A 17,924-nucleotide genomic window follows, 5' to 3' on the forward strand; every position below is an offset into this window, starting at 1 on the left:
AAAAAAAAAAAAACCGTAAATCCCGCGCATGCGCGAGGCCTCGCGAGAGCCGAGGCGTAATACATATTACCCACAAATCTCTTCTCTTCCTTTCTCGTCCTGCCGGCCAAGATGGTGAGCCATTCTGCTTTTTCGCGGGATCTTGGGTCTAACTCTATCCATCTCCATCGACTCCCTTTGCGGGCCGCAGCAGAGCAACCTCTGTCTGGGAAGGCTTCAAAGGGTCCCTCCGGAGGACCTAGGGTTGCGGAATGAGGGAAGCGACTATAACAGGGACGGAGGGTGGGAGGTTCTCCGGCCGAGGTAAGGCCGCCGGGCCCGAGCCAGGACGTCGTGGCAGAGGAACTTACCCCTCTCAGTGCCGGCTGGCTGGCAGCCCTTGGCGATCCTCGAGTCTAGTGGTCAGACAGGTTGCACGACGGGCCCATATCTGGGGCTTCGTGACGGTGATAACGAACGGGAATGGGCTAGTTCGCATCCTGGGAACTGAGCTTGTATCGTTGCACGTTACCCCAGGAAGGATTTGAGAATGTAGCCTCAGCTAGGCTGACGATTGAGTGGTAGAAAAACTCAGATATAGATTCGTGGTTTGTCAGGAGCCAGCCAGAAGTAGCCTGGTGGCCCCTGGTCTCAGACAGGGTGTGATGGCGATAGCGCACATCTCTTGCACGTTGTTTTGAGGACCGAATGAGATGCCGGCGAAGCTTTTAGCCCAGTTCCTATGGTAGTAGGTGCTGTGTAAATGCTTGCTTGCTAGGTGGCTTATCCAATTCTCTTGCTAAAGCAAATAGCGTTCGTTAGACTGCAGGCATTGGATGGTCCTTGGAGGAGTTAATATTGGGTACTTTGGTTCCCCCATTCCCTTGTATTTATAGCTGGGCAAATCGTTTGCAACTTTGTAAAAGTCCTTCCTGGAAGCAGAAGTTAAAACCTTGATCCTATGAAGTGTGCTTTACACTACAGATTATGACCAAAAAGTGAGAATAGAATCATAGACCTAGGGACAGAAAAAAAAAAAATTGCAAAGGCCATCCCTTCCAAGTTCATTTTTTAAAAAAAAAGGTAAATTGAGAAGGTTGTATTTTTCTCCAGAGATATGAGTGTGATTTGAACTTATTTATTCTGACCCTCAGACTCAAGGATGTATGGGAGAGAGGTACAGCTGAGAGGGCTCACTGGGTTTGTTTTTTTTTTTTTTTTTTAAGCCAAAAGGGAAGAAGGCCAAGGGGAAGAAGGTGGCTCCGGCCCCTGCTGTTGTAAAGAAGCAAGAGGCCAAGAAAGTGGTCAATCCTTTGTTTGAGAAGCGGCCCAAAAACTTTGGCATTGGTAAGTGATAGTAACATGCGGTGTATGGGTAAACTAATGTGCTAAAGCATTAACTGGCCTATTAAGCAAATGTTTGAATGACCAATAAATACTAATGGGAATTGAAGAAAAGAATCTAAGAACTTGGTAGTTAGCTTTGTAACAAGACAGACAGGGTACTGGTAATAGACTCCACCGAGAGTTAACAGTTGTGCAAATGATGGAAAAGAATATTTGCTATCTTGAATGATAGTGATGACATTTCATAACCACCAAGATCACTGATGCACTCTGTTTGTCACTTAAAACAATCTGAATTAAGGATTGCAAGCTTCACAATATTTTTTTCATTAGGTCAGGACATCCAGCCCAAAAGGGACCTTACTCGGTTTGTCAAATGGCCTCGATACATCAGACTTCAGCGGCAAAGGTCTATCCTTTACAAGCGTTTGAAAGTACCACCAGCAATCAACCAGTTCACCCAGGCTTTAGATCGTCAGACAGGTAAAAGAGAAACCTCTAGCTTTTCCTACTCTCTTTAAAAGAATTGAATAGTTAATAGGTTTTTGATATTTTTAAGGGTTACATCTTCTAACACAAGTGTGCCTAAAACTTGCCAAATTGCTTATGGAAAGTAGGGTTTTGTATATGTACATATGGTATGTAAATGTCCTAATGTCAAGGTTAACATCTCCCTTAATTGTTTCTAGGATCTTTTATTTTTTTTTAAGTGACTTTAAAGCCATTAATTTCTGGCATAATTGGAGGAATGTGCAGATGATGATTACAATATTTGCTATCTGAGTAGCAGTGATTACATGTTTAACCACCAAGATCGCTGATGCACAAAATAAAAGGAATACAAAAATAGTTGTTTTAAAACCAGTATCTTAACCAACAAACTTCTTGTTCCAGCTACTCAACTGCTTAAACTAGCTCACAAGTACAGACCTGAGACAAAGCAAGAAAAGAAGCAAAGACTGCTAGCTAGGGCTGAACAAAAAGCTGCAGGCAAAGGAGATGTCCCCACTAAGAGACCACCTGTCCTCAGAGCAGGTAAATTAGTTTTCTGTCTAAAACTGGTTGGTTAGTACATGAATGTTAGGCAAGCTATTGCAATGATGTATGAATTTCTTCACCTGAAATAATTGTGTAGATCATATACACGAGCTTTTTAACCCTGAGCCATAGCTGAAGATTCATGGTTTATTTTTTTGATCAGTAAGAAAGAAAGCAATAAATTGGTAACAGAAACCATGCACATTCTGGTTATATTTTTTAGGTGTTAACACTGTTACTACCCTGGTAGAAAACAAGAAAGCACAGTTGGTAGTGATTGCACATGATGTGGACCCCATTGAGGTAAGTTCTGAGCTTGGGAGATATACTGGAATTTTTTATTTCTAAGTCGCATTGAATGTGAATATATTTAGTTTCCTGGAGTATTTAAAGGGACTGAAATCCCATAGGAAATGGGATTTTGGGCTTTTGCAATGATGTATGAATTTCTTCACCTGAATTAATAGCATGGAGAATAAATACACGAGCTTTTTAACCCTGAGCAAATGCCAAAGAAAAGTTACTCTTCTCCCCCTTCCCCCTTGTGTTAGTTAAGTACTCTGTCGACTTACTTATTCATACATGTCTTTCAGCTAGTGGTCTTCCTACCTGCCTTGTGCAGGAAAATGGGGGTTCCTTACTGTATTATCAAAGGTAAAGCCAGACTGGGTCGCTTAGTCCACCGAAAGACTTGCACAAGTATTGCCTTCACACAGGTTAACCCGTAAGTATATTTTGATCAATAATTTAACTATTTAAATCCAAAACAATTTGTGAGAAGAGGGCTTAAATTTATCCTACCCTAAAAGATGTGGTACAATTTAATATTGTAGCTTAGCAAGGAAAATTGCTAACCGGGGGGATTTGGTGTCAAACTGGGTTTAGAAAGAATAAATAAGAGATTCACTCTTATTCTGAACCTTTTGACAATGATGTACAGAATTTCTTCACCTGAAAATAGCATGTAGTAATTTTGATTCTGAGACAAAAGGTTCTGTATCATAAGACAATTGGTGAATTATATCTAGTGAAGGGGTTCTATGGTTAATTCTTCTGGTTTTTCTCAACAGTGAAGATAAAGGAGCCCTAGCTAAGCTGGTAGAAGCCATCAAAACCAATTACAATGACAGATATGATGAGGTAAGGGCTGGTGTTTTTTTTTTTTTTTTTCAACCACCATGCATAGTGTTCATCTTTCTGAGAGAAATTTTGATGGGCTTTAAAATTCTTTCAGGGGTGAAAAATGCGTTGTATAATATAGGGTTAATTTTATTTCCTTTGTCCTTTCAGATCCGTCGTCACTGGGGTGGCAATGTCCTGGGTCCAAAATCAGTGGCTCGTATTGCCAAGCTCGAAAAGGCAAAAGCTAAGGAACTTGCAACCAAATTGGGTTAAATGTATGTTTGATTTTTCCCTACATAAAAATAAAAATATAAACAAAATGAAAATGAGTGGTCATTAGATACAATGTCTTATGTGATACATATGTACATATAAAATTATGGGGGGACCAACTACCATCTTATTGCTAAAAACCCCCACCCACTTTTTATGAGCTAAACATTTAATGGGAGTTAATGAAGATGATGATGCATGAACTGGGTCTGTTTCTACATACTATCACTTTAGCAATTAGGAGGATGTATGTTGATGAAGAGAGGGGTTCTAGGAGGAAAATATCATTAAAGGAGCCTTTATTTGTAATTTAAAAAATATTTACAAATTAATCACAGATGCTATTAAAAGCAAAACATCAATACAAAATTTCTATGTTTGTCCATGGTTACATGCCAACACTCTTCGCTGCTGTTACTGCAATCGAACAAACTTCTTAAACCACATATATGATGTTGCTGCGGACAGTCCATACCTGTTAGGGAAAGTAATTAGTCCTGAAAAATTAGAGGGTACGACATATAAGCCATCTTTAAACTCTTGTGTGTGATCTAATAATTTACCAAGTAATGATGTATTGCATGTGTTCATTCCTCAGGGTTATTCTTGTTTGGCCACCAATGGGCCCTCCAGGGACTGTGCTTTCTGCAAACAAGAATAATCAAAACAGTATTTTGTAGTTATTTCAAAGATAAATATTTAAAATCTACATCCATTTTTAAATTGCATTGCACAATGGACCTGAACTGGTGAAACTCCTATGCAAAGCTATATCCTGCCCTGTCCTCTCAGGCAATTCTTGGTGATTTATTTTTAAGAATTGGAAAGGGCCTTACACTGAATGGTCCAGAATGTTTCTTCTAGGCTTCATGTCAATTATTAGAGAAAATAAAGTACCTAACCCCCAATTATAAGATTCCCCCTGAGAGAATTTTAATGCAACAGTCAAGTCCACTGCCTGTGGAATTACATTGTGAAAGATAGGTCTTAAGGGAAAGAATTGTAGGGATTAAAAAACAAAAGCCACCATTTACCCCCAATTCCCAAATCCCAACATACTGAAATTGGCATCAATGAATATGGGCTCAGCGCCTGTGACTTTTGCCATAGCCTCCAGGTCACGGTAATGCCATCGGTTCTTCTCTGGCTTGTTTTCAGGAACAAAAGGTTTCCGGGTTTCTGTCAATCTCACCATCCCAATGAGATCAATTTCATCCTCAATCTATTTTTAAGAAAAAATACTATCATTTACTTTGTTTTCCTGACCTCTTTAATCATAAGTCTCCATATATTCTATTTCAAAATGCTTCAGTATTCAGTTAAGGCATTAAAACTTTTGCTCTCTGACATTCAAAGGATGACTTTCTCAACCCTGTTTAAACATAATAGCCTGCTGAGGTAAATCCCTTTATATGTAGATGAAAGAGTAATTATCCTTACCTGGCCTTTTTGCCGAGTGTCTGGATTTATTCTTTTCCTAGGAACATATCCTCTATTCACTAGGATTGTGATCCTAAAGTTTTACAGAAGGGAAAAACATACTATGAAAGGCTAAATTTCTGCTTCTTTGTGATTCTGTCTTATACTGTGGTTTTGATGAGGTCCAGAAGGCCAGATGCTTCCCCATTTTTTTCCTAAAACAATTGCCAATTGTCAAGTACTTTCCCAAACACTAGGCAACTAGCTCTCCATTTTCTCAGATGATCTAGTCAGGACTAAGGGAGAAAGTGGGGAAATAAGTCCATCAACTTGAGCCAGTTGCTGACGCTACTTACCCCAAATCAGTACAATGGAAAGGAGTAACAACATTGGCACCACTTTCCAATGTGGAGGACATTCGTCCTGAATCCCAGGACTCTCGTGCTGGGTCCACCATGGTTCGAGGCAAAATGTACAGTTCCTTGGAGTGGTCAAAATGCCCCCTGACCTTCACAGGTCTATATTCCAAGTCCTTTAGCTCCATTGGACTGTAGGAAGGCAATAAAATACTTATAAGGGTGTGATTTTAGGCAAAATTTCCTTCCAAGGAATTGTTTGGACATCATTCCAAACCTCCCCCCCCCCCATATGAAGGTCTTTGAGCCCCCCTTTTTTCTTGTTAGGGTACGGTGCTTGAGCTTCAAAGGCTCAGCAAGGGGAAAGGAAATAAAAATTCCCTTGCAGAAAATTGAATCAACATTAAATCATCTAAGTCATAACCTCAGCGAGTGGTTTTCATCAGTTAGCATAGCAGAAGGATTAATTGAAAATGAGAAAAGCTGTGCTATTAACCAGCTGTTTGTCCCTATGGGCCTGAGATTTTTTCATTCTAAAACAGGGATGTCAAAACTAGGACCATGAACCTTACTCTGAAATTCTATGGGTTGGCACCAAGCCACAATCTACCAACATCTAATGGAATAAAAGTCATTTAGTCAGGGTCAGAATCCAGAAGCAAGAGATGAATGACTACTCACTCTGCAGGAAGAGGGATAGGTTCAGCTGCAATTCTCGATTCTAGCTCTGCAATTAACTTCAGCTTCCACTTTCGACGCTGGACCTATGTGAGTAACCACATGCATACCCACATGAGTTTAAAGCAGTGGAGCCAAGATCTTCAGTACTCTAAAGATAAGACATAATGGTCATTACCTGCCATGTTCCCAGGCCAAAGGCAGTCACAGGAATGAGGAATAGGAACCACTTGTAAAACAAATCTTCCTCTGCCTTAGCAGGAGCTGCTGTTGTAGAGATGCTGCATCTGTTTGAATTCCAAACAGCCTCTGGAAGAAGCCAATAAATCGTGGTAAATTAAATTTGTTGTGTTATCTTCTCTAATCTTGGACTGTTACCTGTAACTTTTCCTGCCACCTCTATCTTTAACCTGTTCCCTTTTCAGGAATCTGTAATGTTTAGAAAATAAGTTATAAATCAAAATAAATCCTCTGGAAAGGGCAAAATGAAATAAAATTGAATTAGGGAAAAGCCTGAGGTCTAATCTCTTCTCAACACTAAATAGAACTACAGGTATATAACCTTTTCATGATTCATTTCTTCTATCTGTGAGGATATACTACTACTTTCCCTTGAGGAAATATATGAATAGAGGTTAAATGTGATTTCATTCATATATGGAGCTTCCTAAAGAGGAAATTCTCACTACTAGGGTTAGTTGGCACTTTCTGCGCAATGTATATGAATTTTTTTTTTTTCAAAAGAGTTACTTAGGTATAAAAGAAGCAAGAAAAAATTAATAGTAGAGAAAGGGAAGAGGAATGGGAGAACCTTACTTTCCTCAGAATTGGTTCAAAGACAAAACATACTCAAAATTACACACTCAATATGAGTAATTTATCTTTCCCTGCAGGAAAGAAAGGGAAGGGGATACAAGAATGGGGTAGGGTGATAGAAGAGAGGGCATACTGGAGGAGAGGGTGGTCTGTAACACCTGAGGAGGATCAGGGTAAAGGGAGAGAATAGAATAAAAGGGGAAATAAAGTTAGCAATAGTTATATTGTGAAAAGAATTTTGGAGCAAGTTACTCAGATAAAGCCCTCATTTCTCAAATGTATACAGCTCTCATTTCTCAAACGTATACAGCATGGAATGAATTTTATTAAAAAAAAAAAAATAGGGGGTAGCTAGATGGCACAGTGGATAGATCATTGGCCCTGAAGTCAGGAGGAAGTGAGTTCAAATCGGGTCTCAGATAATTAATAGTTCCTACCTGTGTGACCCTGGACAAATCACTTAAACCCCAACTGCTTCAGCAAAAAAATTATTAAAAAAAAAAAAATTAGGGGGCAGCTAGATGGCGAAGTGAATAATGCACCAGCCTTTAAGTCAGGAAGACCTGAATTCAAATGTGGCCTCAGACACAACACTTTCTAGCTGTGGGACCCTGGGCAAGTCACTTAACCCCAACTGCTTCAGCAAAAAAATTTTAAAAGCCATTCCTCAACTAATAAAATGATCAAAAAATATGAACTATGCCTAAAGGTTATAAAATTATGCATATCTTTTGACCTAACAATACCACTATTAGGAAAAAGGACAGGGCAGCTAGATGGCACACTGGATAGAGCACCAGTCCTTTAGTTAAAAATCAAAATTTGACCTCACACTTAATACTAGCTGTGTGACCCTAGGCAAGTCACTTAATCTCAAATACTTTGCAAAGCAAAAAGACCTATATGTAAAAATATGTATATATAGCAGCTCTTTTCTGTGGACAAGGAATTGGAAATTGAAGGGAATAGCTGAATAAATTGTGTAATTATGATGAAATATTGTTTCGTGAAAAATGATGAGTAGGATGCTCTCAGAAAAATCATGAATTCAAAATGAAATGTACTGTGTACAAAATAATTAGCAATGTTGTGAGATCATCAGCTGTGAATGACTTTGCTATTCTACAATACTACTCTGAACGGTTTATGATGAAAAAGGCTATACATACCTAAAGAAAGGATTGTGTCTGTATACAGAATGAAGAATACTCTTTTTTTAAACTTTCTTTTTTTGGGGGGGTGAGGTGTATCTGTGTTCTTTTGTAACACAATTGCCTTAAATATGAGTTGGGAATGGGGAGGAAGGGAGGGAATGTGGAACTCAAAATTTTTAAAACAAATGTAAAATATTATTTTATATATAACTAAGGAAAATAAAAATACTAAATTAAAAAAAAAGATATTGGAAGAAAAAATGTTGCCTAGGTTTGAGATGTCAAAGTCCTTTGTGTGGACTGCCAGTGCAATCAAAAACAAACTAAAATGTAATTGAGAAATATTTAGCAATACAAGATAGATGTTAATTCGAGTTTTTCCAAGTCAATAGGCAACTTGCAGGGATTATTTTTATTTGAGTTTTATACCAGTGCTCTTTATATTCTTAAAGTACACTGCTTATTATTAATACTGATAGTGAAGGTGAAAGTATCTTTAAAGTTTTTACAGAGTAGGATCCAGTATGTTTGTTTTTAACTGTTTGATTCAACCTTGGTTTCGAGGCCCAAACCAACGGTAACACCAATATTCCCTTTACATTGATAGTAAGTCATATTCCCTTACATTAATATAACCATCTACCTTCCCTTAATAACCAGGGGTCCTCAAACTTTTAAAATAGGGAGCCAGTTCACTGTCCCTCAGATTGTTGGAGGGCCGGACTATATTAAAAACTAAAACTTTGCTTTGTAGGCCTTTAAATAAAGAAACTTCACAGCCCTGAGTGAAGGGATACTCGTCCTCAGCTGCCGCATCTGGCCCGCGGGTCGTAGGGGGGGGTCGTACCCCGCCTAGCAGCGCCCTGAACTTGTTTTAAGCTACATGAAACTGAATTAAACTTAAAGACTGAAAAAAACTCGCAAAGCCGAGTCAAGAATCAGACGACATGGGTGTTGGAGGTAACTTGAGCTCTCCTTCCAACCCTTTTATCTTAAAGCCGAGGAAACATAATTTCAAAGAGAGGGGCCAGCCTCAGGTGGCAGCGTTAAGTGGAATTCGGCTGTACCGGCTCCCCACAAAATCGTGCCCTACACCAAGTTCCCTCCTCACCTGGGAGCCAGCGGCCCAGGCTAGAAGCACCGAGGAAGCTACTTCGGAAAGGGCCAATCAGGTCCTGCGGGGAAAGGGACACAAGAGGGCACAGAAAGATCAGCTCCGTCCGCAGACCCAGAAGAACAACGTGCACAATTCCAACGACATCAAAGAGACTCTAGAAACGAGAATCGGAGAAAGCAGCTCCCTCTTTTCGGGAGCGCCGGGGTTGCTACGGGTGCTAAATGCTGCGCACAGCATCGGATTGGGGTCAATGTGCGGGTAGGCTTTCACCGTTTCCCACAAACTCAAGGCTGGTAGCCTCGGGACGCTCTGCCACTCACTACCCGGGACCAAGCTACCGTCCTCCCTGCCCCAAAACGCGCAGGGTTCCTCCTGTCCCCTTTCTCTTTGATCCTCCTCCTCCTCGTCCTCCCCAGCTCGAACTCAGACTAGGCTCCGCCCTCACCGGCGCCTGGGGAACCCGCAGCTGCGGGACCCTCTTCAGACCAACTACTCGGACGAACATCAGCCTGGCGGCCATGACAACCGCATTAACTACTTCCGGGGATATGGCACGCGGGGTGAGGGGGAAGAGACGAATTTCCGGTTAATTAATGAGGCCAGCCGGGGCCCCGCCCTCTTCCGGGTTTCCACGTGGTGTGTCTTGCGGGCGGTTCAGCCGGGACTCACATCCCCACCCCTGAGCCATGGCCAGTACCGACGCTCTGGTGCCACCAGATGTGCAGGAATTCCTCCTGGATCATCCGGGGCTGCAGTTGTGCCCTGGCGGGACCAAGGTCAGAGGGGAAGGGGCTGGACCTTGGGCACTCTGATGACCAGGTTTATGGAAGGGGAAACAGGCTCAGAGAGGGGACTGTGAAACTTGGCAGTCGACACATCCAGGCAGGGCCAGAACGCTCTCCCGAGGGAGGAAATCTTTCCCTCTCAGGAGGCAGCGTGATGCCCTCGAAAAGAGACCGAAGCCCAGGGACCGCGTTGGAATCCCCGCTCTGCCTCCTGGGTGACCGTGGCCTCTTAAGTCCCGTAGCTTCTCTGGACCTTAGCGTTAGCGTCCTCCTTAGTAAAATGGAAGGGTTGAACTAGATGACTTCGGAGGCCTCTCCCCACGGGATGAGTGATCCGTAACTCGGGCCCACCCTCCTCATCTGCCTTTCTCCTCACTGACGAGGATCGGGAATTCGGTAGAAAGAATGTCATCCACAAGACTAATCGTTCGCAGTGACAACGTCGGGAATCCTCGACCTGGCTCACAGTATTCGGGTGGGCATAAAATGTAATCAGTATTCGTAAAGCGCTTTTCAAAACCCTATCTAATTGCTAGTTACTATTATCGTTAACACTTTTCAGGACTTGTTCCACTAGATCAGAGGTTCTTAACTAGAGTTCATAAACTTAAAAAAAAAATTTTTTTTGATAATTGTATTTCATTATGACATTTCTTACTTTGTAATCCTTATGTAGTTCTTTTTATGAATTTAAAAGTATTCTGAGTAAAGAGCCCATAGACTTTACCCAAGTGTCAGAGGGATCTTTGATCCAAGAAAGTTTAAGAATAATGTTCTTTCCCTTTCATGCTCCCCCCACTCCATCCCCTCTTCTTTGGGGATCCTTTAGTCAGTTTGAAAGGAAAGGTAATTGAAGCTTTAAATAATGGCTTGCCTGTTGGCACAGTGAGTCAATCAGTGAACTCCAGCCTAAACCCATCCTGTTTTTCTGTTAAATCTGCCTCCTTCTCTCCCACTCTCCCCCCCAAAAAAGGATTGTCATTTATCAGAAAGAGGACTTAGGATAAAGAGTTGAAGGAAACCTGGATTCCTGCCTTGCTTCTATTACTATCATAATTCTAGGAAAGTCCATTTTCCCTCTCTAGTTTTTTGTTTCCCTATGTGTAAAATACAAGGCTTGGACAAAATTATGCATAGTTGTCTCTAGCTTTATAATTTTTGGTCATATTCTCAAAATCCACTGCCTTACAGTAAAATCCTCAAGCCCTCAACTCTGGAATGGCCTTCAGGAACTTGGTTTCCAGCTTTGCAAAACCCTGCACTGGAAGCCTGAAAACCTCTCCTCTGGTCCTTACCCTGTTGCTGACTTACTCTCTAGTTGTAAATCATACGATTACACTCACATCAGGAAGGGAGATATGAAATCATTTCACTTACCACCTTCATTTTATAGTTGACAAGAAAAGCCTAGAAAAATGAAATGACTTGTCCACAGTCACATTATAGATGATCCAAATCATCCTTTTATTTTGGGCCAAAGTTTCCTCACTAGCAAAATAGGAATAATGCTTTACTGCCTGTCTGCCTGACAAGTTGTGAAGGAAGTGATTTGTAAAACTAAATGCCGTAGAAATATGAATTATTACTGTTATCACGTCCACAATTTTCCCCTACATGGTTTTGATATATCGTGGATCCACATGACAGATTAAATGGGACCTTTTAGGGAGTTTTGTGGAAGCTATAGACAATAGAGAAAAAGTTCAGAAACTCATAAATGCATAAAATATATGCATAGTATTATATAATGCCAACATATTTTATTTTTTTGATACTATAGTAATTCAGATCTCTTCTCTACTATGAAAGAAGGGCCAAAAATTTTCCCACAGATTTCCTGGTTCATAACTCCTGTGATGAGAAAGGGATAACTATATTCCTTTTGGATATATTATCTTCAGAATGAGGTCCTTCAAGGAAGTTGGCCCCTCTGAACAGCAACCTTACACAGTGGCAGGATTCTGAGAATGGAAAATACAAGGACACTTAATCTTCCTCCTCCTCTATCCTTCAGGTAAGGTGCAAATTGACAGGCCATGAATTGCCCAGTCGACTTTCTGACCTTCAGGCCTATACCAGCGGTAAGAAGTATCAGCGACTGATTCGCACCGCCCAGACCTTTGACTATGAAGACTTTGAGCCACACATCATGCCCAGCACCAAGAATCCGTATGTCCCTGGTGGAGGTCCCAGACAGCCACAACTTAGAGTCATGAGGATAAAAAGAAAAGACAATTCCAGGGACAGCTGGGTTTGGGCAAGGGAATGTTTTGATGATTCATGTTAAAATAAGCTGAACATGTTCAGGGTCAGTGTCAAAATAACCCAGGATCATAGTGGACTAATTCTGTTTTTCATGAACAGGCTCCAGAAATGGCTCCAGCATACCAAAAGTAGAGAAAGAGGAGATATAATTTAGAACTGGAATCAACAACCTTAGAAATTACTGAGATCAATTCTTTCACTCTATTTTATAAATAAGAAAACTGGGATTTGAGTGGTTAAATTTGTGGCAGAACTAATTCTATGACTTGGCTCCAAATCTAGTGTTCTGTCTACTTTCTGTAATGACTTGGATCCCAGTTCTTTCTACTAAGAAATAGCCAGGCAAGTCTGTAGTATATTTTGATCCATGGCTCCTCACTATTTGGAATACTTGGATAGAACCCCTCCAACTGCACAGTAGGATTTCCCAATTGCGGGAGCAAAGAAAGCATTTTCTAGGGTTGTTAGAACTTGAGCGTAGAGAGTTCATTCTGGTAGCAAGACAAACACTTAAGCATAAGTATTGACATATTTTTTGCTGGCCAATGTGGATTTTGAGACAACCATGTTGTTCTCAAGTTTGCCCTCAATAGAAAAAGACAAAGGAATCTTAAAGGGGGAGAAGAAGACTTTTTCCTTTTCCTTGCCAAGGAATCATGTTAGTTGGCACAAATAGATGATGTGGTAAAGAGAACCAGGATTCAGATGCTGAGTCCATTTTTAGTACTCATTTGATTTTTAAGCAAATTATCTCTCTTTTGTGTCTTATCTGTAAAAGAAAGGGATTAGAGTAGATGATTTCTCAGGGCACATCCTGCTCCAAATCAATCTGTGATTCTGTAATCTTAAAAATAAGATGTATCTCAGCTTTCAATCCTTATACTCTTCAGGCACCAAATGTTCTGCAAACTTACTCTTCGGCATATCAACCGGCTTCCAGAGCACATCCTACGTCATGTTCAAGGCAGGCGCTATCAAAAGGCTCTGCACAAATGTGAGTAATTAAGAGTTGGAGCTAGGAAAGATGTCATACCCCATTTTTTGAACTGTGGATAGATTTTTGACAATCTTACTTCGGGAACTTTTAGAGAAGCGAGAATTCAGATTATTTAAACATTAACAGCTGAGAGAATGTTGTCTAATCCCTCATTTCCTCAGAACAGACCCTGATAATTTGACTTGCCCAAAGTCCTAATGTTTGTGCTAATCTCTTGATTCCAACTCCAGGGCTCATTTTTATTCTGTGTATTAGCCTCTGCTAATGTGGGCAGTCATATTAATTATCTGGTAAAGTCCTTGATGCCTTTTGTAGTAGGAGGTCCAGATGTGGCTCTTGCTTGTCATTTGCTAGTGTGTCTTTATGAGCTCTACCTTTGATTTGAGAAGACATTGGGCCAACTGGCACTCATCCCAGAAGCCCTATGAGCCCCCACTTTCTTTCTAGGCCAAAAGTAATCAGGAGGAAAACTATATTGAATCATAGCAAATCTAAGAGCCTGATCTCCTCCCTTCTCCAGCCTAAACAAGGATATCTTTGTAGGTGCCCAGTGGCTGAGATTTAGATCTTCTCAATGCCTTGCACATAATAGGAACATTTGTGAAGAGAATTTAGTTTTTCCAGTGACACCCTGTACGTTTTCTCACATATATACCTCCACTGTTTGCTACATCTTCACCTGCAGTTTCTACTTCTTGGCCATCACATATGACTAAGTGTTAGCAGTAGGAGAGGTGAGAATCAAAAGTAGCATCAAACTGTCCCTCCATAAGAGCTAAATAGGTAGATATCATTCCATGGTTCACTCAACCCCTGGGGGGACTTTGCAGGTTAAAATAAGTTACTGTGCATGCTGGGATTTTTGTGGCATTCAGCTGACTTGTTTTCCTTAGATGAAGAATGTCAGAAGCAGGGTGTAGAATATATTCCTGCCTGCTTGCTACAAAAGAAAAGGAGACAAAAAGACTTGATTGATGGTGACCACCATTCCCGAAAAAAGGAGGATTTCTGGAAGCCTGATTCCAGTGACGAAGAAGACGAAAGTGATGACAGCATGACTGACTTATACCCACGTGAGCTAAACAAAGCCCCCTTTTACTTCTTTACTTCTAAATTTTAAATTTTGTCTAAAGTAGGCCCATTATACTCTATCTGTCTCTTGTTTGGTAGGTTTTTAATTTTGATGTTTACCTAGTTGTTCCAACTCTTGGCTAGATCCAAGTTTTTCCATAGTGATGAGTCATTTTGGAAGTAATTCACTTCATTCTGTTTTTAATTTTTTCTTGCCAATGTCAAAGTGAAAAAAAAAAAAATTCAATATCTCCCCAATCCCAACAAATACCTAAAGTAAGCACTACAATGTGTAACAGAGACTGTTGATGACACTTGGGGCCAAAACCCTGCAGGTAGCACAGTAGAGAAGCTGTTAACTCCATACTCTAAGGTGCACATACATTTATTAAAGTCATCTTGGCCAGGGATGTAACTGGAATTCTCTTGTTACAGCTGAGCTGTTCACCGAAAAGAACTCAGGTGAGAATGGAGATGACTCAAGGAACCACTTGACAGACACTGAAGATAATACACAGCCTTCAAGAGAGAATGGCATTAACAGTAGAGGAGAGAAGATGGAGGTGGACAGGCCAATGTGCAGGAAGAGAACAAAGGTGAAAGTGCCCCAGTCACAGCACGTAGCTGTCAGTACCTCAGCAGTTTAGGTCTCAATCTCAGTGGAAGGCAGGGAAGCTCAAGACCATTGGAGTGTGAGTTGAGCGATTAATGACTAGTTGGTCTTCACCTCAGATGGGATGTGTGTGATGTAGTGGAAATCCTACAACTAGCTAGGACTAGGCTTCACCAGAGCAGAAAAAAATCTTAGACTCACAGATTTAGAGACAGAAGAGAACTCAGGTCAGCTTGCCCAACCCCCTTAATTTAATTATAGAGTCTCTTGAGTGACTTGTACAAGATCACTGAGGCAATCATAATTGGCAAAATCAAGAATCAACTCAAAATCCAGGGCTCTTTCTCCATACTACAACACATGTCCATTTTGTCAGAGAACATTTATTAAGCACCCACTATGTGCTGAAGATAGAAAGGCAAAAGAGCTTCTCTCAAGCTTACAGTCTAATAATGGGGGAGACAGCAGACAAGCAAGTTATATAGTAGATAAATAGGAATGAATCAAAATGAAAGCATTTGAATTGAGAGGGTATGGGAGAGACTTTTCTATAGAAGGCAGAATCGTATGACTTGAAGGAAGCTAGAAGGAAATAGTATGCATAGCGGACAAGCCAGTGAAAATGCTTGCAGTTGGCAAATGAATAATTCAGAGAGCAAGGAAACCATTCTCACTGGATTGAAGAGTATGGGGAATGAGGGACAGAGTGGTTAAGTATAAGAAGCTAGAAAAGGAATGGGAAGTTAGGTAGTAAAGGGCTTTAAAGGCTAACTAGAATTTTACTTTTGATTCTGAAGATAACAGGGAGTTACTAAAACAGATGTTTAATCAGATTAATGCTTTAGAAAAATCTAAATCTGAGAGTGGAGGATGACCTGAAGTAGAGAAACCAATTAAAAGCTATTGTAGTGGTCAGGGCTAAGGGCCTGCACTTAGGTAGTAACAGTACCAAAGGAGATAAGGGAATGTATTCTAAAGATGGTATGAAGATAAAAATGACAGGTCTTTGCAACTAATTGGTGGTGGGTGGGAGGAAGGAGTGAGCAGTGTTAGATCACACTTAGATTGAGCCTGGAGAACCTGGAAAGATTTGAGTGCTATCTTGTAATGACTAGGTAAAAGTAACAGGGGATTTTGGAAGGGTGGAAAACTTTGGGAGGGAAAGAAATTCAATTTGGGGCATGTTGAGTTTAACATGTCTATAGGACATCCAATTGAAAGTGACTAATAAGCTTGGAGAGATGTGAGACCAAAAGTCAATAGAAAATTAAAGATGGATCAGTAGTTTTGAGAGTCATGGATATAGAGATAATTGAATCCATGAGAGCTGGTAAGATCACAAAGTGATAAAATATATAGAGGAGCAGGATGAAACTTGACACCCAGGGTTACTTAGTAGACATAAATAACTTGGGTGAAGGTATAGCAAAGGAGACTGAGCAGGAACAAGTCAGATATTTAAGAGGAGAACCAGGAGAGTAATATCATGAAAATCCAGAAAGAAAACTATTAAGAACATAATAGAGGCTGCAGAGTGGTTAAGGATGAGGACTGAGAAAAGAGCATTGGAATTGGCACTTGTGAAAGATCCTTGTAGGCAGTGGATAGAGGTCTAGATCTGATCTTTGAGTTCATATGTGGCCAAGAAATTTGTAGTATGACTCTAGGCAAGTTATTTAACGCTAGTTACTTCAATTTTTCCATCTGTGAAAAATCAAACCATTATAATAGCAAAAAAAATTCCAGAATAGGGCACTCAGTAGATAGGAAGAGATTGAAGAATCTGCAGAAGAAATGAAAAAGCATCACTTTTGCAGAAGCTATTTATAATTAAAATGTTGCCAGATGGCGAACTGGATAGAGAACCAACCCTGAATTCAGGAAGACCTGAGTTCAAATGTGACCTGAGACACTTAACACATCCTAGCTGTGTAACCTTGGGCAAGTCACTTAACCCCAATTGCTTCAGGAAAAAAAAAATGACAGTTACAAGGGTTAGTCCAATATCCATGAATAAGTCCAGAGTTATGAATAAGCATTGTTAATCAACAGATTTTACTTAAGAACATAACTTTAAATCCCAGCTCTACTGTTTTACTTATTTGGAGATCATGGAACAACTAAAGAACCAGTGGTCATTTATTATGCACCTATGTGTCAAGCCTAATTGGGGCAGGTAGGTGGTACAGTGGATAGAGCACTGGGTCTGTCATCAGGAAGATCTGAATTCAAATTTGGCCTCAGACCATGTTACTTGACCCATATTTGCCAGTTTCTTAATCTGTAAAATGAGCCAGAGAAGGGAATGGCAACCCATTCCAGTAACTTTGCCAAGAAGGAACATGCAATTAGACATGACTGAATGACTGAACAACATGAACAATGTATCAGTCTACATTTTATCATGGAAAATCTAAGTGTATATATATCTTTATATAATCAACTAAATATTAGATAATTTGGAGGTGAGGCACTAGAAACTTACACAGGAATCAGGAAAGGATGTAAGGAGAAAGTAACAGTAATCTCTTTCAATCTTCCTTATAGTTTTCTCATCTGTAATATAAGGGAATTAAAGTAGGTGACCTCTAAATGACTCCATGACCTTTTTTATATGAAAGGAAAGGACAAAACTATGTTTAGCTCTAGAATTCAAGTATCTTCCTTTTATCATAAGAATAGAAAATCCAGTCCAATTTTCAAAGGTGACATAGATTTTTAATTATTTTTGTTTCTATAATAGAAGTCGGCTTCAATGAAGTTCAAGAATCACCACCAAAAACCCAAGCGCTTCAAAAGAGGAACAGAAACAGAATAACTTTTTATATAATTGAAATAATAAAGCTGATGAATAAAGTAGTAGCATCCTTGAAAATCAATGAAAAAGGGAGGGT

General features: G+C 40.2%; 3 protein-coding genes and 5 non-coding genes across 8 annotated transcripts; 7 read left to right on the top strand and 1 right to left on the bottom strand.

Moving 5' to 3' along the window:
- Window positions 1–15: 15 nt before the first annotated feature.
- Window positions 16–3,812, top strand: RPL7A (ribosomal protein L7a). The gene is made up of 8 exons (XM_051980276.1): window positions 16–114; window positions 1,206–1,326; window positions 1,660–1,809; window positions 2,221–2,361; window positions 2,588–2,667; window positions 2,958–3,088; window positions 3,435–3,504; window positions 3,655–3,812. Exons 1-8 carry the CDS (start codon window positions 112–114, stop codon window positions 3,757–3,759), a joined length of 801 nt encoding a protein of 266 aa, XP_051836236.1. The 5' UTR covers window positions 16–111; the 3' UTR covers window positions 3,760–3,812.
- Window positions 1,518–1,594, top strand: LOC127552641 (small nucleolar RNA SNORD24). Its single transcript, XR_007951497.1, has one exon. It is a non-coding gene; the product is annotated as a small nucleolar RNA SNORD24 (small nucleolar RNA).
- On the top strand, window positions 2,078–2,151 carry LOC127552642 (small nucleolar RNA SNORD24). Its single transcript, XR_007951498.1, has one exon. It is a non-coding gene; the product is annotated as a small nucleolar RNA SNORD24 (small nucleolar RNA).
- Window positions 2,419–2,494, top strand: LOC127552638 (small nucleolar RNA SNORD36). Its single transcript, XR_007951494.1, has one exon. It is a non-coding gene; the product is annotated as a small nucleolar RNA SNORD36 (small nucleolar RNA).
- LOC127552635 (small nucleolar RNA SNORD36) lies at window positions 2,794–2,871 on the top strand. The gene has a single exon (XR_007951493.1). It is a non-coding gene; the product is annotated as a small nucleolar RNA SNORD36 (small nucleolar RNA).
- LOC127552639 (small nucleolar RNA SNORD36) lies at window positions 3,289–3,352 on the top strand. Its single transcript, XR_007951495.1, has one exon. It is a non-coding gene; the product is annotated as a small nucleolar RNA SNORD36 (small nucleolar RNA).
- A 229-nt stretch (window positions 3,813–4,041) lies between the features above and the next one.
- On the bottom strand, window positions 4,042–9,849 carry LOC127550945 (surfeit locus protein 1). Its single transcript, XM_051980271.1, has 9 exons — window positions 9,745–9,849; window positions 9,294–9,357; window positions 6,391–6,521; window positions 6,216–6,298; window positions 5,535–5,726; window positions 5,200–5,272; window positions 4,819–4,981; window positions 4,323–4,404; window positions 4,042–4,234 (listed from the first exon to the last, which is right to left on the bottom strand). Exons 1-9 carry the CDS (start codon window positions 9,817–9,819, stop codon window positions 4,174–4,176), a joined length of 924 nt encoding a protein of 307 aa, XP_051836231.1. The 5' UTR covers window positions 9,820–9,849; the 3' UTR covers window positions 4,042–4,173.
- A 73-nt stretch (window positions 9,850–9,922) lies between these two features.
- On the top strand, window positions 9,923–17,886 carry SURF2 (surfeit 2). The gene is made up of 6 exons (XM_051980277.1): window positions 9,923–10,075; window positions 12,099–12,253; window positions 13,240–13,343; window positions 14,240–14,419; window positions 14,853–15,013; window positions 17,774–17,886. The coding sequence occupies exons 1-6, from the start codon at window positions 9,986–9,988 to the stop codon at window positions 17,846–17,848; spliced, it is 765 nt and encodes a 254-aa protein (XP_051836237.1). The 5' UTR covers window positions 9,923–9,985; the 3' UTR covers window positions 17,849–17,886.
- The last annotated feature ends 38 nt before the right edge of the window (window positions 17,887–17,924 follow it).

Source organism: Antechinus flavipes, chromosome 2 (genome assembly GCF_016432865.1).
Source record: "Antechinus flavipes isolate AdamAnt ecotype Samford, QLD, Australia chromosome 2, AdamAnt_v2, whole genome shotgun sequence".
Taxonomy (NCBI): domain Eukaryota; kingdom Metazoa; phylum Chordata; class Mammalia; order Dasyuromorphia; family Dasyuridae; genus Antechinus; species Antechinus flavipes.